The sequence below is a fragment of the Varanus komodoensis genome, unplaced genomic scaffold (assembly GCF_004798865.1).
Source record: "Varanus komodoensis strain SLA01 unplaced genomic scaffold, ASM479886v1 scaffold20_1, whole genome shotgun sequence".
In the NCBI taxonomy this organism is placed as follows: domain Eukaryota; kingdom Metazoa; phylum Chordata; class Lepidosauria; order Squamata; family Varanidae; genus Varanus; species Varanus komodoensis.
Window position 1 is genome coordinate 20453724 of NW_025335587.1, and position 21759 is coordinate 20475482.

The window sequence follows — 21759 nt, forward strand, 5'->3', positions numbered from 1 at the left end:
CAAGACTCTCACAAAGGGGAAGGTCAAAGATCTCTTCTTGCTAATGCCAGAGTGTAGGACACGGAATAATCAGCTCCAGTTGCGACAACCCAGATTCAGGCTGGACATCAGGAGAAGCTTCCTCACGGTCAGAGCAATAGGGCAGTGGGACCAGCTGCCTGGAGAGGTGGGGGGCTCTCCCACACTGGAGACACTCAAACAGAAACTGGACACCCTGTGAGCGGGGTGGTGTGACGTGGTGTCCTGCAACAGCAAGGGGCTGGATTCGATGGCCTTCATGGCTATTCTATCCTATTCATGGCTATTCCAATTCTGCTATTCTATGATTCTAAAGTCCAACGGGCTCCCCTCGGCCTTTCGTTCAAGGCCATTTAAGCATTCAGGTGAGTCATCAAAATGGAAGCCTATTGAAGAGGGCTGGCAGGAAGCCTGAGGAACATTATGTTGCCAGGTCAGTCCAAAGTTCCACCAAGCCTTCCCTGTCACCCGTCGGTTCTTCTCTGTTGCTGCCAATGGTGGGCAGCCGAGACGCCAGGAGGCCAAATCAGCAGCAGCAGCTGGCAGGGTTACAAGCCCCCTCGAAGCAACTGCTTTGGCCAGAACGCCTCTGAAATGGGGAACTGCCCTGTCCGTTTGTACAGCAAATAGGGGAACCCAGAACGGTATTACAACACCAACCGTTTTTTACAAGAGATTCCATCTCAATGATGTGGCTAACAAGAGAACGCAGAAGGCCATTTCGACACCTTCTGGAAGGAAGGGACTCTTCCGTCGGCAAAGCTTATGGTCCCAAGTCTTAATTCCAAGTGTAAATATCCTTGCAGCTTTATTTCGGATCCCTGTCCTAACGACGTCCAATGCAGAATTTGCCTTCTTCAGTCCTTCACAGTGGCTTGGCCTTTCCACTGAGCTACCCATGAAAACCAAGGATGTTTTTCGCTGCTGATAGCTGGCTGTGCAGGTCTTGTCACAATGGCCATTCCGTGCGTTCCCATGCCCTTCCTCCTACGCTTGGGATTTATCTCTCCTGACTAAAAGTGTCTCCTACTGCCGACAAGGTGGATGGAACGTAAGAACCGGCTGCAGGATGCGACACTAAGGTCGAGCGTGGGCAAGAGGTAGATCCGTTTCTGCTGTCTATACCAGGCACAATTTTGTACAACCCTATCCTATATCCCCTCACTCACCGCCACGGTCCCAAGCGTTCCTAAGGGAAGCTGCTCCGGGTCCTGGAAATGATGCAAACGGCATTCATTTCTGAAAAGAAGAAAAATTTGTAGGAGACAAATCATTACAAAACCCACTCAGAATTTCCATGAGAGGCTCTGCAGAATAGGCAAAGAACGTGGGTGGTTGACTGGAAGGGCTGCTCCTGCATCTTTGCAGTTTCGTCAATTAATGCAGTTTCCAGCCAATTAATATTCAGAGTGGCAGTGCCAACATTTAGCATGACTCCAGTGTGGGTGTTGTTCATATCCTTGGCATAAGGAAGCACATCTAAATTACATGTACCCACACCTGAGGAAATCTTCCTGGTCATTAGGCTTTGATCAGAAGGGATTAGCAGCACAGGGAAGTAAATATTTAGGAACCTTGTTCAAAGTAATTACTTTACAACATCATGTAAAGTAGGCATGACTCATGTATAGCAGGTACTTATAACCTTTGTAGGGTATCTGGTGAGAGATCAGGGAGTCCATCTTTCCCTCTTTGTGACAGATGAGTGGGAAATGATGGTGAAGAAGAGACACTCTGCACATGCTTAGGGGTACTTGTTATCTCAAAGGCACAACACACACACAAGGCCAAAAGACCAACCAGATCAGATCAGCTAGAGAAGGAACAGTCGCAGGGAGCTTGCTTTGACTTTGCCAAACGGAAGACATACAATCATTTTGAATTTAAGAACTGGTAATTCTGCCTTCTCCCTCCCAACCCCCTTTCATTTTGTGTTAGGACACTGAAACTAAAGAACACTTGTGCCATTTTTGGAAACTAAGAACAGGTGGCGGCCTTGTGCGTCTTCGTCCTTCTCCGCCGGACCCCTTTCCGCTGGTCTCGCGTCCCTCAGCCCGCAAGACCGACGGAGGGCCTGCCCCGCTCTCAGTCGCCGCAAGCCCCCAGCAGCCGCTCCGGCGCCTCGAAACGATGCCCACAGGCGGCGGCGGGAATGAGGCCTTGCCGGCAAGGGCCGCTACTCCGGGCTGAGGCGGCTGCCCCTCACCGCCGCGCGGGCGCACGAGCCCACGGCCCGGCCCGAGGCCCTCCGCACACGCCCAGAGACCCGGCGGCGCCGGCGACACGTGCCGCGGAGGGGGCGCCCGCCCGCGCCAAGTTTGTCCCTGCCCGCGCCCCGTCGCGCGGCCACTTCCTGCTTCCGAGGCTTTATAAGGGCCGCTTCCGGCGCCGGCTGCCTCTGCGGCTCGCGACGCTCCTGCTGCCGCCGCCGCCGCCGCCGCTCCGGCCGAGGACCCGCCATGAGCGCCCCAGGTGAGCGCGCGCCGGGGGAGGGGCGCGTCGCCATGGCGACGGGAGGCGCGGCGTCGCCGTGGAGACGGCCGCCCGGCCCCGCGCGCGGGCGGCGGGCGCCGGCGGGGGGCTGCTCCCGCCCGGGCCGGGAGGCGCTCCTGGGCATGTGCAGAGTGCCTTCGCCTCCCTGGCCGTTCCGCGGGTGGCTCTGGACGGGCGCGTCGGCTCGCTCCGGGGAGGGTGGGGAGGAGCCCGGGTCTCCCGCGGACGGTGACAGCCCCTGCCACTCCACGTGCGCACACCTGGAGCCCTGCAGGTGTGGCGGACTACAGCTCCCAGCCTCCCCCCAGCCGTAACCATCATGCGTTTGCCGCAAGGGCTACGCGTGTGAGCGCTGGGGAGACGTTTCGGCGACAACTCCCACCACCCTCCCGGGTTCAGGGGACGCCTTCTAACGGCAGCAGTGGCCGATGGGTCCCACAGGTGCACGGAGTCCCTACAGGCTGGGGAAGGTCTAAGCCAACGATGTGACAGCTAGGTCTGTTCCTCCACCAGTCTGCCTAATGGCAGCCTTCTCACCTGATCCGAGTCCGTCCATCCGTCTTGACTGCAACTCCCAGCATCCCCAGCCACAACGTATCTGGAGGGACCCAGTTTTGGGGAGGTGGGGAAGCTGTTCTCAGCCATGCGTTAAAAACGAGCTCTGCCAGCCAACTCGCCTTGCGCCTTCCCAAAAGGCAACGTGTTAAAACTGTGTGAAAGAGACTGAACTGACCTGTGTAAATAGAAAAGAAAGGACAACACAGAAGCCGCTCCATAAATTACCAACTACAAGCCCGCAGCAGCCCCCGAACGGGGTGCACTACAATTCCCAGCCAGGGCAGCCAGCTGCATCTGCCAGCGGGGCGACGTGCCGAAGAGCCCAGAACTGGGGTCCAGGCGACCCGGGTCCTATTCTCCGCTTGGCTCTCTGCCCAACCCACCTCACGGGGTTGTTGTGGGGATAAAACTGGGAGGAGGAGAACAATGGAAGCTGCTTTGAGTTCTTAAAGAAAGGGGGAAGGTGGGATATAAATCAAATAAACAAACTGAATGCATCGGGTTGGGGAAGCCTTCGCTTGCTTCTCCATCCTTCCACAAAAGTAGCTCGAGGGAACGGCCCCCCTTTCCCTCTCTCCCGTTTTTATTCGCCCACAACCTCGCAAGTCGAGCCGGCTCCAGAGCAGGCGTCTGGTCCCACACGGCATCCTAGCTGGCTGTGGATTTGAACCCCGGCCCTTCCCTGCCCTCCACTGGCAACCCGCACAGGCCGTTTTCCCCAGCAACTTTCCCCTGCCCTGCAAGGTCTGATGAAAGGGAGGCAGGAAGCCTAAGGAATTAACATTGCAAGGGCAACGTTACATCCCTGTTTCCTGGAGAACCTGGGAGCGATTATCTTCTAAATGTTGGTGCATTTTGGCAAGTACTAGGTGAGCATGTGTCAAAATTTTCCAGTGGAAGCGGGCGGTGAATAATCGTGCCTGGGTGGGGCCTTTAACCGTAGACGTGTCTTTGGCATGATATGACCAAATGTCTTGGGGTGTGGGCTGGCTTCCACGCACACCCTCCTGAAAAAGGCAATTGTTTGCTAATATGAGTAGCTATCAGTCTCCAAGAACCTGGCCTAGCCAAGGCACCTGATTTTTTTTTACAATGAAGGATTCTTTGGGAGAAAAGAAACTGCCGATTTTGCAGGGATACCTGGTTCAAAAAACAAAAATGAAATTTGGATACAGAATATACCTGGGGGGAAGGAAGCTTATGCATCTTTCTTCTAGGGCCACGGCGATTCCCCGCATAGCTCCGGGGATGCGCCACGGCCCCCTAAAGTTGCCCGGGCGAGTAGCGCATCCATTTCTCTCTCCAAGCCAAGTGTAAGAAGCTGCGCCTCTTGCCACAAAATTTATACTCCCTCTTGGGGGACTGAGGGCACGAAGCAACTTATCGCTTGGAGGATGAAACATTTAAAGGGGGCGGAAAGCATAGGAGGAAGAGTTGCCTGGAAGTGGCATAATCTTGGAACTGGTTTTGAGAGCGCCAGGTTTCAAAGGCTGGGTTTTTATTTCATATCATCTACGCAAGAGTTGGACAAAAAGACGCTGTGGACTTCAGCTCCCAGCATTCCTGACCATTGGCCCTGTTGGCAGGGGTTTCTGGGAGCTGAAGTCACAAACATCTGGAGAGATGCCTTTTACATATTACTGGCCTACTCTTCTGTTCAAAAGGCACTTGAAAGAGCTTTCAGAATATAAAATGTATGACACCATAGTCAAAGCAGACTACTCAAAACTGCGACCAAACGGAAAATTAAATATCGCCATATCTGTGTGCGCTCACATACTAAAGGCTGAACAAAAGAATACAAAACATGCCACAAACTGAGTAATAACAGTGCCTCTGAGAACATGCAGAGGGCATTTCAGGCAGCCATGAAACATCCAGGCTTAGCACGTGTCACGGTCCGCAGCCTTCCTCGCACGCCCACCACACGCTCCGGCACGGATGTTCCGATATGTCCCTGACCTCTTTCATGTCTGCCACCGTTACTGTTTTCCAGGGTTAAGCTTGAAGAAAACAGCTGCTTTCGTCAAAAACCTGAAAGCTGAGCCCCGCTACCTGCTGGCCCAGAATGTCGCCACCGGCGCAGACCCACTGGAAATGTGCCTTGAGCGGGCCGTGGTCCAAGACACGCTCCAGGTGTTTCAGCATGCCGTACCTGCCGAGGGCAAGCCCGTCACCAATCAGAAGAACTCAGGTAGTGGGCTCTCCTGCTCGCCAGGCAGCTCGTGGCCCCGTGTTGTCCTTTCTGAGCAAACACACCCCAGTTGCTGTTAGCTTTGTGGGGTGCGAAAGACAGAAAGCGGGGCTCCTTGTGGCCCTCTGGGATTGGCCTCCGGCCCCCATCAGCTTTGGGGAGTCATAGCCAAAACAGCTAGTGGACCAGAGGTCCCTGACTCTGTGCAAACGGAAGAGATTGCTCCGCAGTGACTCTGTGCTGCTCACCTTCCTGTGTACTGGAGCATTTTCCATTTCGGAAATTTCCAGAAAACAACTAGAAATAGAAATGTGTCTTCAAGGCTTACGGAAAGGTGGTTGCCTCTGGCAACTGAGAATCTTCTCCAGGAGAGTAGGACAGGGAGAGGCTCTTGAAGATGGGAAGAAACTCCTGAGGCGAGGGAGTCCCTTTCATTTTTCCCGTGCCGCAAATAGTTTTACATCGACTATGCGGAGGTGAGAATTCGCCTTTCTGGGCTTCCTTGCGGAGCGTGAGTAGCTTAAATAATGGGTGAGGAGAACCGGGGTGTCCTGTCCCTGCCCTTCCCATCTGTGACATTACTCTGGGAACGGTTTGCAGCCCCGTGTTGAGCTTCTTGGGCGTGCTCACCTCTTCCGCACTGCTCCGACCCCGCAGGGCGCTGCTGGATCTTCTCCTGCCTGAATGTGATGCGCCTTCCATTCATGAAGAAGTTCAACATCGAGGAGTTTGAGTTCAGCCAGTCCTACCTCTTCTTCTGGGACAAGGTACGTGGGAAGAGCTGCGTGGAGAAGCCCCTTCTCTCTCGGGCCGGTTCTCTTTACGGCAACACAAACCGGGCCGGTCGGCTTCCATCTCTGGGCAGAGCTGCAACTGAGATGCACCGCACCTCCTCAGCGGCCGGCGAGCTGTCCCACAGACCGGGGGTGGGCAGACGATAAATCCGCTCCATCTGCGTCCCGTGGGTGGCCTGGCCCTTCCATGCCACCGTCTGCTCACGCAGAATCTTTAGACCAGAATTTACTCCCGCTTGCGCACATGAACACTGCTTGCTGCGCCCTGGCGCAGACCCCTCCCCTAAAATGAGCACCGGTCCCAGTGTCTGTGGGATCTCTGTGCCTTGGAGGAAAAAGCGGCTTTCTGACAAAACCCACAGGTCGGATTATCCTGCTGCTCAGCCCAAAAAGCTGTCCGAGGGGCTGGCCCGCCATGGGGACAATACGACGGCCTCTTAGCCATTGGAAAAGGCGTGGCAGGCGAGGGCGCGGAGGAGAGTGAACCTCGCCTTGTGGTGGGATCAGCACAGTGGCCCCGCTTCTTCCTCTCTCCCTCAGCCCACCAGCACACTTGGCTTGCCTGCTGGGGGGTGGCGGAGCAGGCCCCTTCCCGCTGGGCACACAGGGCCTGCGCGGCGGGACTGCTAGCGTCGCTCTCGTGTGCTTACGCCCAGGTCGAGCGCTGCTACTACTTCTTGCATGCCTTTGTGGAAACCGCCCAGAAGAAGGAGCCAGTGGAAGGTCGGCTGGTGCAGTTCCTGCTTTCCAACTCCTGCAACGATGGCGGCCAGTGGGACATGCTCGTCAACCTTATTGGTAAGGGATGCGGAGGCCAAAATCCTGCGCCATCGCCTTCTCCGGCCTGGAGTCCTCCAGACGAACTGGGCTGTAGCTCCCAGCTGTGAGCGCTGGGTGTTGTGGCTCAGCCTGTCTGTGGAGGACGGGTTGGGGAAGGCTGCTTTTAGGGGGGGAGGTGGGGCTAGGAGGCTCCGGCATCCCAAGTGAAGACCAGCAGACTGAGCTGCTGACACAGCGCAGGGGGTTTTTTCCAGCCTTGTAAAGATGGGCCTCGCTTAAGCCATGGTCTGTGCATGTAGCGCTGTGCAGACATGCCTGACACAGATCCAGGTCACGTCTGGCTTTCAAAAACGCACGAAAGGAGCCTGCAGGGCTGCTTCCTATGGGCCTTACAGGCTCGTCTGCACCAGGGTGGGGCAGAAGATGGATCTGCGGATGTGGACGCACCGTGGGTTGGGTTCGAGTCGCCAAGTCCCTGCGAGCAAAACCTCCTGGCCGAAAAGGCCAAGGAATGTAGGTCTCGGCTGCTGCAGGGTGCCGGTTATTAATCCTGCCGAAGGAGTGCTTCCAAGGCTCCAGTCCTGGAATATCTCCGGCGGCCGGACGTCTTGGCTGCGACTGCCACAGGAGCACTGGAACAGAGCTCCTCGCCCCAGGGCGTTTGTCACGGAGGCCTGCATGCTTGGCTCTGGGGACACAGGACCCTTTGGGGAAGCTTCTGGGCAGAATTCCTGTGGGCCAGGGCCAAAATCGCTTCGCACTGCTCCAAGCCCGAAGAGATGCCTCTGGGGGAAAATTGCAAAGGCTGGGAGGCTGCCAGACAAGCGGCAGTCAGAGAACGGGGGTGCAGCCTTCTGGCAAGTCCCAGGAGCTGCATTTGAGCCCCAGGCCTGCAGGCTACTTGGACTGGCACCGCCTCTCCAGGCGTCTTTGCCCCAGCATTTGCCTATTTTAACTGGAGCCGGCAGGGATTGCACCCGGGTCTGGGGCTCCGCCGCTGGGCTGCGTCTCAGCACCGGAAGCCGAGCAGGAGCAAAGCGCACGTGGGTGAGAAGCTGTTTCATCACGCCGAGGAAGTTCTCTTCTTCAACGCTTCTCTTGTGCAACAGGCCACGTGGCGCCACTGTCACAACTGCCCCGAAAGCGCAGAGCGCGGGACGCTCCTTGCTCTGCCCACCGATGAAAGCTTGTTTCCTTCCAGAAAAATACGGCGTTGTGCCCAAGAAGCTGTTTCCTGAATCGCACACCTCCGAGGCCTCCCGACGGATGAATGACCTTCTGAGCCACAAGGTAACTGAGGGGGGTCCTCAGTCGACACGGGTCGGCAGGGCCGGCCTCTTGCAGGGGTACGTGACCTTGGTCAGGTGCATGGCCCACCTTCTACCTGCAGTCCCAAGAGCCCAGGAAGGGGCACATGGGACTCCTTCTCCTCCAGTTCCTCACCTGATCCTTACAACCACCCTGTGAGGTGGGCTAGGCTGCAAGTCACCCCGTGAGCTCTGTGGCCCAACAGGGACGTGGGACCGTGTCTCCCGAGCCCTCGGCCAGCATGCGAGCCGCAGCACCATTCGATTTTGATTCTGTTTGTTGGCATGACGTCCTTGTTGTTTATTGTTGTCATTTGTTGCTTTGTTTATCGATCATTATAGCTTTCGTAAGCTGTCCTGGGATGATTTTCGTAAAGGACGGGATATAAATATTTCAAATGAATAAAAAATCTGCCCTCAAGGTCCCCTGCCTGCTGGTTTACAGACTGAAAGGCACAACACAAAAGGAAAAAGGGATGGGGAGAAAAGAGGAAAAGCACAGGCAGCCCTGCTGAAAATGAAATTATGCAAGGTGAACCGCAAGGGTCCTGTTAGCCCGCAGCAGGGCTTGGGTGCCGGGTCATGAACACAGCCTCGCCCTTTCCACACAGATGCGAGAGTACTGTCTCCGGCTGAGGAACATGGTGGAGACCGGGTGCAACCGAGACGAGCTCTGCGAGGCCGTGGACAGCATGATAGAAGAGGTGAGTGGCCTTTAGTGCACGTGGAACGGGGGGGCGAAAGCTACGGGTTCAGCCTCCCGATAATTCGCTGCCGTGGGGGCTGCGGTGACCGAGTGTCCCCACCGCTCAGAGGAAGAAAGCTCCACGGTGCGCCTCCTGGTTCGTGCCACATTCATGGCATGGGGTGCTTCGAGTGTGGGACTCCCGCCCTGGATAACGAGCATTTGTGACCGAGCTTAATGGGCTTGCCGCTCGTTTACTGTGTTGGACGGGACTCTTGTGTTTGTTCTCTGCTGTCAGAAGCATCACTGAGCCCAGCACAGAATACTAAAATCTAAACTCCTTCAGAACCTGCCCATATTTGGTGATATTCGCTGCAGACCTGTTGCGATTATGATGATGATTATTAATTACTATATATTATTATACGAGGGGGTCTTCAAAAAGTTTCCGCACTTTTATAACTATCGTTCGCTGAGGGTATTAAAAAGTTGGTATGACACTGAGAAAATGCACAGCTAAGGAAGGTGACTCTGTAAAAAAGTGATGCAATTCGTTTTCGACATTCTTAATAAATAAGGTTTTAAAAAATGTGGAAACTGTTTGAAGACCTCTTGTGTTTAGCATTATTTAGTAACAATTAGGTTACAATTCTGTACGTATGTAGACAAAAAGTCTTCTAATGCTCAGTGTTCACCAGCCAACACTACTTCCTTAAATTAAAAAAAAAAAGACTTGAGACCACTAAGGGTAGAATTAAGCATGCAAAAATTAAAACCGCAACGACAGTTTTTCATTAGGATACACTCACCCCAGTATCCCACCATCTAGAGCTGATTTAATCTTTGCATGTTTGCGGCGGGGCCTTTTCGGTAGCGATTCCCGGAGAGAGCAGTTTCCCCCTCCCATTGCTGGGTTCAGACTGGCAGTCGGAGCGGCCTTGTTTGGTGCGGCTCTGAACGCTGTTCAATGTTGGTTTATTGTGCCGCTTCCTGATTTTAGGGAGCGGAACATTAGTTCCGCTCCTTCGATGGTTGTTTGTGAGACGGTTGCATTTCTGTGTTGCTACTGTACGTGGTCTTGGGCATCTTGCAATTTAGGAATTCATTAGACAAGCCAGCAAACAGAGAACAACGCCCTGTCTTGCCACCGTGGTTCATCGGTTGTGAGTCACAAGGTTTGGAGGGCGAGACCAATAATGCTAAGAGCTGTACTGTTTGCCTGTCTGGCCGCAGCCCTTTTGAGGGGTCTTGGTGTGGGTTTGTAGCCAAACGTAGAGCAGTGTTTTTCTGACACCTTTTCCGTCACCTTTCTGACAGAAGCAAAGTTGCGTCCAACTGTTTTCGAGAATCCGTGCTGACCAAACCTGGGCACAGAATCTCTGCACTAGAGGGCAGCAAAGGACAACGCAATTTCTTCAGTTTCTTGAGCCATTCCGTGAGCTTAGCTGTAGGCCTTTTCCAGCTGTTGCACTACGACTCCCAGCAGTTGCAACCAGCACGGACCTTAGTGGGGCCGTAGCCCTACGCTTCTGGAGAGTTCTGGATTGGAGAAAGCAACGTTATTAAGTAGCTGGGAAAAAGCTAGTAGCGGGATTGACTTTTCCTTTGCCCTCCTTGTTCCGTTTTCCTTTCATATTGTCACTTGGCTTGTAAGCCATTATCTTAAGCGGTAAGCTACCCAGAGGGCTTTGGCAGAATGGCAGTGCATAAGCCCAACGATTCAGTAAATTAAGATTGGCGGGTGTCGCCAGGGCTCATCAGGGTCTGCTTCCTCCAACGGCAGCAGGAAAGGAAGGCAGATTGGGCCTTGCTTACTCCATTCCGTTGTCCCCTTCCAGTTGTTCCGCATCATCACCATCTGCCTTGGGACCCCCCCGGACACCTTCTGCTGGGAGTTCTACGACAAGGAGAAGAACTACCACAAGATCGAGCCGATTTCGCCCCTGCAGTTTTACAAGGAACACGTCAAGCCCCTCTTCGACATGGAAAGCAAGGTGGGGTGGCGCCACCGAAGACAGAGACTGGCCCAGAACGGTCCTTAGCCCTCTTCTTGCACTCCTTCCTATGCATCAGAAACAGTCTTTCCGCATCCCCTTTGTCTGCCAGGGCAGCGCTGGGCAGAAGGTGCTCTCCCTCGGTTTTGGGACTCCCAGCTTCCAGAGGTCCCTGCCAGAATGGCCACGGGTCAAGGATGCTGGCAATTTAAATCCAAGCAGCCAGTGGGGTCCTTCCACTGATAGCGGCATCCCCGCCACCTCTGCCAAGGATCTAAGCCAAGGACCGCTTGCCTCCACCCGCCATCTTTGTCACCCTCTCCAGAGGGTCAGAGGTGGTCTCCCAGCTCTGTTGGGCGTTCTGGCTCACGAGTCCGGCAAGAGGCAGGAGCTGCACCTCCTCGAATTCACCTGCTCTTTCGGCTGACCCCCGTGACCTTTCTTGCAGGTCTGCCTGGTGAACGACCCCCGGCCCCAGAACCAGTACAACCGGCTGTACACCGTGGAGTACCTGAGCAACATGATCGGCGGGCGGAAGACGCTGTACAACAACCAGCCCATCGAGCTGCTAAAGAAGCTGGTTGCCTCTTCGATTCGGGACGGAGAGGTCTGGCCCGTTTCCCCCTCGGCTCTCCTCTGCCCCCCACCCTCGCCGCTCCACTGGCAGCCCTGACGGGGCGCCTCCTCTTCTCTCCATAGGCCGTGTGGTTCGGCTGTGATGTCGGGAAGCACTTCAACGGCAAGCTGGGCATCAATGACCTGAATATGTAAGTGCCGCGACGAGGCCAGGATCGCATTCCCGGCCCCCGGGGGGGTGCTAGGGCACCCCGAGCCATCTGCGGTCTTCACGCCTCTCAGTTCTTCTCCCGGCTTCAGAGCAGCTGGTCCTGCAAATCCCAAGCCACCCTGGAATTATTCCTTGGCACGCGAGCCGTCTGTGCGTTGCAAGCGCTGTCCCCTCGCGGCTTTTCCAGCCTGAGGGCCGAATTCCATTTCAGGGAAGCTGCAGGCCAGGCACAAGTACCGCCAGGTTTTGGCTTCGGGTGCTGAACTGCCAGCGCCCAAGCCTCAGGAGAGGCACTTCAATCTTTTGGAATGGGAGAAAGCTGCGTAGAAGGCAGGAGCCACCAGGCGGCCAGGGGAAGGGGCCGTGGCCAAGGCCATCCTGGGTGGGTGGGTTGGGATTGGCCAGTGGCCTCAGTTCAAGGCACAGTTTGGTAACTGCCCAGTCATTGGCGGTTCCTGGTACAGACTGGCTCTGCAGCCCACACTTCTCCGTGTCTTTTGCGTGGCTGTTGGTAGATTTAATTACAAGCTGGCGTTCGGGGTGTCCGTCAAGCATTTGAGCAAGGACGAGCGTCTCATCTTCGGAGATTCATTGATGACCCATGCCATGGTGATTACCGCCTTCAGCGAGAAGGTGAGCTTCCCGAGAGAATTCTTGGCCTGCCTTTATGCCCTGCTGGCCTAGCTTTGCTTTCCGCTAAAAAGGCACCCACTTGAAATTTGACCGATCCTGCACTTCGTTTTGGCTCTCAGAGCTGATTCCTAAGTGGTGCTCAGCGCTAAGTGTTCTGCACAGATGCCCATTCTGGGTGACCGCAAGCTTCCCTCATTTCGTATGAGGAAAGGGGCAGCACTCTTAAAAAATGACTTTGGAGTCGAACGTCTCTTGAGATCTACCGCAGATCCCCCATTACCACCAGGCCTGCCTTTCCCTCTGCCAGCCCCTGACGTGGAGCAATTAATCAGGCCGTACAAGCTAGATGGAAGTTGTCGTCCCCCAAATCTGGCATGCACCAGGCTGGAAAAGGCTGAATCTGTCCGTCTGTGTAAGGCCCGCTGGCTGTTCCCCTTGTGTAGTTACTCGTAGATTGTCTAAGCACCTGGAAGTTCTTCATCCCACAGAATACAAATGCTTAAACAGAGGGAAAAGGCCGTTTTAAAAACTGCCCTGCCTCTGGGCAGTTTTTTTGCAAACGGGTGTCAGATTTGCCACTTCCGCCGAAAGCTCCTTTTGCCTCCCAGCAGTATTAAATCGCCGTTGCTTTTTAAAAACCTGTTTCGCAAACAGCTTTCGGCTGCAATTCAGTTTTTTTATTTCCCCTCAAGGGGAACATTTAAGCTTTGCCAGCATTCTCAAAATGAGTGACATGCTTTTGATCCTGTTCGAGAGCTTATAAAGTACTTCCAGACGGGCCGCCCAAGATCCCTCCCAGCGCCCTGCCGCAGCAGTCTGGTCGGGGCCCAGCCGCTTCCTTCGCTCCAAGTGCGTAAGCGCGCCATGGGTGCCTGGCCCTGGCCAGAGGTGCAAACTCCAGGAGGCCCGGAACGGCTTCCATGCAGTCAGCCACGGCGCTGGTCGTGCCGCACGCAAAGGGCTGCGTTAAAAACAGCTTTGCTGGCTTCGCATCGAACGGAGTGGCCACCCGGCAGCAGCAGGGCTCCAACACTTATTTTGGGAGCCATCTTTTCCCATGCTGTGATTCCCTCGGGCTAGCTTGGTTCTGGGAACAGGCGCCATTCAGATTAAAAGCACGATCTTCTGTTTTTGAAGCTGGAGGCACTCTGGGGAGAAATGAATCAACTCGGTTTGCACCGTGTGACTCGCTGTAGCATATGAGCCACCTGGCACGCCACGGTCAGCATCCTGTCCAAACGGAGAGGGTTGAGGCACGTGGCTTCCGGCCAGCTGCCGCTGCAAGCTGCTCCAGCGTGCCCAAGTGGCGCTTGGGGCAGCCCCTTATCTCAGTCTCCGAGGGAGAGCCAAGCGAACAGGGGAAAGGCAGAAACGCCCAGCAAGCCCAAGATGTGGCAGAGCCACCCACTGAATGTGGCGCCTCTGCAGCCGCTTTCCGTGGGATTCCCCCGGTTGTGACCTGCACGTTTCCTTTTCCTCTGCCAGGACAAGCAAGAGGGCGGCTTCGAAAAGTGGCGAGTGGAGAACTCGTGGGGGGAAGACCGCGGAAATAAAGGTAACACGGTTCTCGGATGTTGAAAGCTGTCGGCGCCTCCCGACCGGCGAGGCTTTCCCTCTTCTCCCCGTCCCCAGTTTGGGAGCCCTGAAACAGTCGTTCCCAGCTTGCCGCCTGTGAATGGCCGCTCGAAGGAGGGCTGTTTCCACAGGAGTCCATCACTGCGCTTCCTCACAGCCGTCTTTTTTCTGCAAAGAGGCCAGGGCGGCGTACGAGCGGGTTCTTGGCTGTGTCTTCTCACAGGCCCCGCTTCCCGGAGAGGGTGATGTGCCAGGCGGTCCCCCTGCGCTGGGTCAGGCCCCTCTCCCCAGGCAGCGCTGCCCCCATGTCCACACACAGATCCGCCCAAGCGGTTCCTAGATACTCAGAAGCACCCCATTTAACCGGAGCTGGCCTTGCTGGGTGTCTGCAGGGACCCCGAAGCGCCATGCTGTCGCAGAGCTGCCCTGTTCCTCCGTAGGCAGCCAACGATTTGAGGGAGGCTTCAGCCTCCCCAGCCCCCTCTCAGCTGCTCAGTCTGACCTGCTGTCCTTGCACCTGGTGGGAAAGACAGCACAACATCTGGGCAGAACGTGGGCCACTTGGGCGCGCGCTCTCTGCATTCCCAGCCAGGGCCTGTTGCTGACACTGAGGGGGGCGTGTGTGTTGGGCTTCGAGTTTCCCCTCTCCTTTTAATTACTCCACGGTCATAAGGCGGAGATTAGAGCATTCCTGGATGGGGTTGATGCAAAAAGCGTGTTGCATATATGCTCTGATTGGGCTGGATCCCGGAGATCCCCGTGCAAGTCCCAAGCGGTGCAGAAAATAAGCCTTTCTTAAGACATTCTCAAAGGGGAAATCTTTGCTCAGCTCGGAGGAAGGAAAACTAACCGGTCCGGCTTTTGTATCAAAGCTGGAACAGTTGTCTTTCCCTTTCCTCTTGCTGTCCCTGCTCCACTGCTCTCACATGTCAGTGGAAGACCCTGGCCGGCAAGACCTGAACCTTCATGTGCTTAAGGTCACTGGGAAGAGCACAGTGCCTGGCCTCCTCTCACCCGCTTCTGGTCATGCCTGTGGCATCAGCAACGGGCCAGAACAACCCTGAGCAAAGACTCTGCTCCAGCCAGCGGTCCATCAGGCAGACTCGGCATTCTCTCCGCCTGGATCCAAGCCATTTCCCTCGCTGTCATATGGACCTGGCCTTCCACAGTTGCAAGCTTGGCTGAAATACCTTCCCAGCAAGAAAGGGCAGAGAAGCTGGAATCGCGGCACTGTGCCCTTTGGCTCTTGACGTCCTCTGCATGAAGCCAACCTGAGCCAGGTGGACTCTAACCTGTTGAAAGGCCATTTCCTGTGCCATGTACATGAAGCACGTTGAACAGGTTGGAAGAGATACTGCTTCATCGTCAATACAAGTGTGTCAAGAACGCGAGCGCAGCCTTCTGGGTCCAGAAAGTTAGGCTAGTTCGCTTCATTAAAAGCATTGCTTTGGCCAGAAAGCTGCTCAGAGGAGCTGACACGGAACCAGTGAGACAACCCTTGTTGTTTCACAAGACCTTCACAATCTCAAAAGACAGGAAAACCCAGGAAGAAAAATGATGTGCTGGGAAGACACAGAAGTCATTTTCCAGGGCTGCTGGAATAGCCCCTGCGTTCCACTCTCCTCCACCCTCGCTCAGCCGGCCACCGCATTTTGATGCGCACTCCGTCTCAGGCTTTCCGGTTTGCCCTTGCGCCAGCTTGTAGCTCCCCTCTCCTCTTCCAGTTGCGGGCTTCTTTGCTGCTCAGCTTTGTGCTGGAGGGCTTCTGGACATTCATGGCCAGGGCCAAATTTAGGTTGCTTCGATGTCTGATGTGAAAAGGAGAAGTCCTGTTTCTGGATTTTCCTAGTAATTTGGAAGCCTTGGGTCGCATGGGTGTTGCAATGTCAGGCTTCATTTTCAAGTGGGAGCTGCCTCCACACTGTCTGTGGCTGCCGGTCGCTCTCTCTTCTGCAACCTGGTGCCCACCAGGGGCGTGGGGCTACAAGAACTCTCATGACCCCAGCCGGCCCCAAGGCAGCTTCTGCTTGCAGGAAGAGCTGTTTTCCAGAACAGCTGCAGGGATGCCCTGGATGGGGGGAGGTGCCTCTTTCTGTCCTCCCCCTGTGCCCCCCACCCCTGCTGCACTGAAAAGAGCTCTCTCAAGTGTCCCACGGCACTATTTTTAGCGCTTCGTTTACCCGCATCATTTTACGAGCATACTAAATACTGGAGTTGCTTCAGCACTTACATAAACACGGATGTGCCCCCAACACACGCCACAAAAGATTACCCCTGCTGCTAACCACACAACACAAATGTGTGAACCTCTTCAGCCTTTCAGGGTTTAAAAATAACCAGGCAAAAGCCTGCCAGATTAAAGACATTCCTCAGCATTTACCTTGCTGGCCAGCTTGGGCGCCAGGCATAAGTTGATTCCTTGAGAGGCTTAGCACCTTGCTGTTCAGCATTAACCTCTCATTTTTGGAGCTGAAGGTGCTATAATTTTGTCCCTGAACAGGTGGGGGACCTTGGACCCCACGGGGCAAGCAAAACCTCACCGAGCAATTTCCAACAATATTTCAAATGGGGAGCTGCTGGCTTAACGATCCTAAAACTGCACCGGCTTCACACTCCAGCCTCCCTCTGAGCAGCTGGTCCATGCAAGGATCAAGAGTTGTGCCAGTAGAGAAATCCAGAATGGATTCAAACAGCTTTGGATGTCTGTGCATTCGACCCGTGGATTCTGCAGCTCAGGTCAGCATCTTCCAAGTCACACAGAGTCAGAGCGGATTTTCACTTTGTAGAATAGTGTGTACATTTAGTCAGAAGAGAATTATGGGAAAATACGCTAATTTATACACCCTTCAAAGAAGTTTTATAGATCTTTGTTCCACCTCTACTGAAATGCTTAAGACATAGAAACATAGAAAACAGAGTGAGTCAGAAGGGGCCTCCCGGGCCATCTAGTCTGACCTCCAGCACCAGCCGGCTCCGCTCACGACGTGCCCACCATGTGCACGTCCAGCCTATCCTTGAACACCCGCACCGATGGGGCCTCAACGACCTCTCGTGGAAGCCCACTCCACACCCTCGGGGTCCTACCTGGCAGGAAGTGCTTCCTGGCATCCAAACGAAACCTTGGCTCCCTGAGCTTGGCTCCGTTGGAGCGCGTTCGGCCTTCCTCTGCAGGGAGAACAGGTCTCTGCCCACCTCCATGTGACAAAAATATGCAAAATCCGACACGTTGAAGGCTGCCTAAATTGTGGTGGACATATTCAGGTACTTTTTGGAAGAGGGTAAAAAAGTTTAATTCCATCAGTCAGCCTGATGGAACGGAAAAGTCCACAAGACACAGAATGGATTAAGCGAAAGCTGTCACCCTGGGTTGGAACCCAGCATCTTCGGGGGCAAACCTCTTGCTGTCCGCCCAGTGTTGTTGCTCACCGTCAAGGAAGTTGGACGGGGTCTTACTCTAGCTTGCCTGCTCTGGTGCTGCGTTCGCACTCGCCGTCGGGGAGCCAGAACGACAGCCTGGCAAGGCCCTTATTGAAGCAGAGCTGAAGAATGAGGATGTTAGATTTGGCATCAAGGCCAGCAAGGTGTGAAGAAATTAAAATAACAAGGCCGGTGTCAGCCCTTGAAGCAAGGGCTGATAGAAGATTGCCTGAAACAGCAAAGGTGAAGTCAGACTAGTTGGAAGGCAGGGAGTTTCTGTGGAAACACATCACCCTCTGGCATGGTGAGCTTTTCGTGCTTGCTTCCATCGGATGGACGGACGGAGGGATGCCAGGCAGGCTCAGAATTTCTGACCTGCCTCTCAAGGAGTTGGTGCTTTTTCCTTTCCATTGGTGCTCATCGCTCTTCAGGGTTGCTTGTTGACTGGTTGAATGTCTGGAGAATGCCAGGAACTTCCACCAAACTTGGGGTTATCGAGTTGTTGTTTTTTTTTAAGTTCCTATGTTTTGTTTCCCAGGCAAAAAGTGTAATAAAAAAGTATCTCTCAGTGCCTAATGGAGCATTGCCCGCCCTTTGTAGGGTTTTTGTTTTCAAAGGCAAGGAAAACAGGAATTAGTTTTGGCAAGGAAACTGATCCGGGAAGGCAGCTGGACTTGGATGCTTGGCTTTTTCCCACCCAGCCCCAGGGTTCGGGCAGTCCAGTGCAGCGGGAATTGTGCCATTGAGCTGGCTGGTCCGGTTGGAGCAAGGAAAGGGGCCAAAATTGGACTGCTCAGTCCAAAGCCAGTGAGCTGTGATCACCGGCAACGCCCTTTGTGTGAAGAAGGAGGTCATGCTCTAAGGACCGGGGGGGGGGGGATGGGGGGGCAGGTATTGGGGAGGCCTTTTGCTGGCTGGCCACTAGCTCTGGAATCAACAATTAAAAAAAAAAATCAATGCAATTTGTGTTTTATCTTTTAACTGGCTGCAGTAATGCCTCCTTTAAACTGGCCATAGGCTTTCTTGCAAGGTTGTTTTCTGCACAACGGGTAATACAAACTGCAAGCAACTTCAAAATTCTGAGGGAGAACACTTTCCGAACACACCTCCGCAGCCACATGCGCGTCATCTGATACCTCCCAAACGTGGAAGCCGTGGCTGGCTGTGCCGCCTGAGGGCAAAGGGCATCTGGATCTGGCCTCGGAGTTGCTGGTTAGCCCCCCTTCACACGTGTGGGAACCCCTCAAATGAGTACTTCTTGGTTTCCTTCTGGAACCACGCTGCAGCCGGAAGAACCGAAGAGCCCAGCTGGATTGGACGGAGGGTCCGCCTGCGCTGCCTCTCCCTCCACACCGTGGCCGAGTGGCTGCCTGGGGGGGTCCCACAAGCAGGAGGGGAGCTCGAGGACACCCTTCTCCTGCCCATGTTCCCCAGCAGCTGGCATGTCCTGGCACACTGCCTGCCTGCCTGCCTGCCTGCCACCCTGGGCGTGGCTGTAGACCCGTTGCCGTGCACAGCTGCCTCCTCCGCAGATCTGCCCCATCCCTTCTGAAAGCCCTCCATACACCACGGGGCAGCCAGCACCCCACTTGGGCGCTGCACTGTGGGAAGAAGTCCTTCTGTGTACCTGTCCTCACTCTCCAAGCGTGTTCCATGGGGTGGCCCCACTGGGTTCTGGTGTCCTGAGAAGGCAGCTCAACTGGCTGGGCTTCTGGCCTGGGCCCCACGGCCATCCGAGGGCTGCCGCAGGGGCCTCCTCTGCTCATCGATCGTTCTCTCTCCGTGTCCCCTCCAGGTTACCTCATCATGACGGACGACTGGTTTTCCGAGTACGTGTACGAGGTGGTGGTGGACAAGAAGCACGTTCCAGAGGACGTCCTGGCAGTGATGGAGCAGGATCCGGTCGTCCTGCCCGCGTGGGACCCCATGGGGGCGCTGGCCAAGTGAACCGACGGGGCACGCGTGAGGGCTTGCCCTGCTCCCTTCGGTCACCCTTGAAGCAAGCGTTGGGGCAGGAGGGACCCGAGAGGCCCGAGGCCGAAGCCACGCAGTCCCACAGCCAAGTTCCCAGCTTGAGGTGCCGGGATTCACGAGCGTGGGCTTTTGCGGATCTTCGGGGGAAACGGCACTCCTCCGTGGATGGGGCTACTCTGCAACTTTGCATTGGTGTGTGCTTTCCGTTGTTGTCTGAGCTTTTTCGCTTTCCTTTTTTAAACCCTTTTAAAGTCTTTCTTTTGATATGCTCATTGAAAACTCTTTCAGCACAATTCTTTTGCGCAAACTCTGTGTAGGGGCAGGGAAGAGCGGGGCACGGGGAGATGAACAGCAAGATCTTCCATTGTTTCTGTACCATGGACTGAAATGCGCGCCCTCGCCAACGCCAGTCACGTTTTTCGGCGGCTAGGTTCTTCCCTTCGAGGCGCCAGACGATCTTTGGTATGACGCTTCCGTTTCTTTTCCATGAGCTTCCGCCTGCCTGTCTCTTGCAGCGAGGAATAGTCTGGTTTGGCAGCCTTTTGCCCTGAAACGCTGTTCGCCAGAATCCAGAGTCTGTGGGATCTCCCCCCGCTCCACGCTCCCCAGAATGAGGCCTAGCTAAAGACCAGTTCCACGAGTTTGCACTCTTAAGTCTCAGAATGTCCGCTTCTTGAGCAAAATGGGTTTTAAAAAAACAAAACACAGCACTGCGTTTTATTTGAATGCTGTCAACAAACTTCCATGGTGCTATGAGGCATTTGAATAAAAGACACCGGCTTGAACGAGCGTCTGCGGGTTCCTTTTGTGAAGGGTGGCAATGGGGCAGTTCGCCGCTGCCCGACACTTGGCCGCTTGTGCTTTGAGTGTGGAAGGGCCCACACGCAATGACAGTCGGGCAGCCAGGGTAGGGCTTCCGGGATTGGGCCCCCCGCCACATCACAGGCATCCTTTGGCCTCTCGTGACCTGGAACTGCAGAATTCCAGAGAAAGCTGGCAGATTTGGAGGTGCCCGCTGAGAACCGAGGGCAGGGGTGGCGGGAGGGATTATACAAGATGAAATACGGTTCGGACGCAGGTTGTGAAATCACATCAGCTCGATTCTTGCCAAGCTCCTTGCGAAGTCTCTGCCAAGATGTTTTTGGCCCCTCCTGGTCTGAGCATAAGATGGACGCCAGCAAAGGCGCCGTCGTGGAGGAACGCAGGTCGTGGCCCCTTCTGGAGGCGTCCAGAGGAAACCCAATCATTCTGGGTTACAGTAGTTGCCTCGCGGTCTGAAACACGGCCAAGGGGCTGTGGGGAGGTCTCCCAAAGACCCGCGACAGCCTCTCATCCGCTACATCTGCACAAAGCTCAATGCCTGATTTACCGAGGAGGTTGTAGCCATCCAAGGGATCAGGATACCAGTTTGGGCAACATACGGGCATGTGGGAGAGCCTCTGTCAGTCTGAGAAGCCAGGGTGGGACTGGAGTGGGGGAAGAGAGGTCGAAAGGGCGATTTTCAGAGGTTTGTACAAAACCACTACTAATCTTTTGCATGGTGTACCTTTTCCCTTTCAGACTATACAGAAAGCTCGGCTGGGGGCAAATTATTGCTTCTGATAAGGCACGGGGGAATTCTTTTTCCATCCATCCTGGTTCCCAGAATTTTGGCCACTTGGTTGTGTCCAAGAAATGGGGACCAGGAGGTGGTCATGCTGCTTGTATTGAATAGTGGTAGTCCTGAAATCCTTCTCTTCTGCTGAGAAGGTTCCCATATAATTAGGAAAACAAAGAGAGTCTCTGCCAGCTGGCTTCGCATCTGAACAGGCACGGTGTTCAGGGAAAGAGGGATGGGTAGGGAAGAGGGGAAAATGCAGGCTTCCAACACAACTAGTGAAATGGCCTCCATTACCCTCTGCCTGAAGTGGGGCAGCCCCATGGTTTCATGATGTTCTTGATTTCCAGCATCCAAGGCACCTAACCGTAAAATCCAGCTTTAAAACAGAACCTTAATTAAAGCAAGAGATAAAGCAAAGATAAATGCAAACACAAAAGACAGCAAATGTACCAACCAATTAAAAACTCCTCCTGCAACTCACCAGCTTAAACACCATAAAAATCACTTTGTCTACAGAAGGACAGCGTGACCTTCAGCAGGGAATCTGGGAGCAGCCCCCTTTTTAGGCTCTTTCCTCTCCACCAAACATGGTGGAAGGGCCAAGAAAAGAGTAATGTTTCTGGCATGGAACTGCTGCATTCAGCATGGCACCAGTGCTACTGGAAAGGAAGAGGGGGCATAAGCCCACCACTAACAACAACTGGAATCTTAGGTTTGCAACCTGAAAACAAGTATGCCAGGGGCCATTTTCAGATCCCGTCAGAGAGTTGATGGGATTTGAGCTAGCGGTGACTGACCAAGAAAGAGATTTTGGGATGGTGGTGCGCAGGTTGATGAAAATGTCAACCTGGTGCATGATGAAGGCAAACTCCATGTTCAGCATCCATTAAGACATGGCAAGCAAAGCTGCCAAAATATTCTTCCCCTTATACAAATCCAGGGTGTGACTT

At 54.6% G+C, this 21759-nt stretch overlaps 2 protein-coding genes across 4 annotated transcripts in view; one reads left to right on the forward strand and one right to left on the reverse strand.

Annotated features, from left to right (window-relative positions):
• CPD (carboxypeptidase D) overlaps positions 1–3173 on the reverse strand; it is a 42242-nt gene extending 39069 nt beyond the window's left edge. For 2 of the 3 annotated variants that reach the window (XM_044429937.1, XM_044429936.1), the window contains exons 1-2: positions 3049–3173; positions 1188–1257 (exon numbers count right to left, since the gene is read on the reverse strand). In XM_044429937.1, coding sequence (XP_044285872.1) covers positions 1188–1251 — 64 coding nt within the window. In that variant the 5' untranslated portion in view covers positions 1252–1257; positions 3049–3173. Of the gene's footprint in view, positions 1–1187; positions 1258–3048 lie in introns of those variants that run through there. The other variant, XM_044429938.1, reaches the window with a different exon arrangement.
• BLMH (bleomycin hydrolase) lies at positions 2407–19994 on the forward strand. Its single transcript, XM_044429939.1, has 12 exons — positions 2407–2490; positions 5066–5263; positions 5921–6030; positions 6714–6855; positions 8039–8127; positions 8756–8848; positions 10668–10823; positions 11272–11430; positions 11523–11590; positions 12126–12243; positions 13729–13798; positions 19031–19994. The coding sequence occupies exons 1-12, from the start codon at positions 2478–2480 to the stop codon at positions 19180–19182; spliced, it is 1368 nt and encodes a 455-aa protein (XP_044285874.1). The 5' UTR covers positions 2407–2477; the 3' UTR covers positions 19183–19994.
• The last annotated feature ends 1765 nt before the right edge of the window (positions 19995–21759 follow it).

Excerpts from the sequence above, each read along its gene's own strand:
- BLMH (XM_044429939.1), top strand. Across the intron at positions 8,849-10,667 it reads TGGACAGCATGATAGAAGAG|TTGTTCCGCATCATCACCAT; the intron begins GTGAGTGGCCTT and ends GTCCCCTTCCAG. Across the intron at positions 11,431-11,522 it reads CTTCGATTCGGGACGGAGAG|GCCGTGTGGTTCGGCTGTGA; the intron begins GTCTGGCCCGTT and ends TTCTCTCCATAG.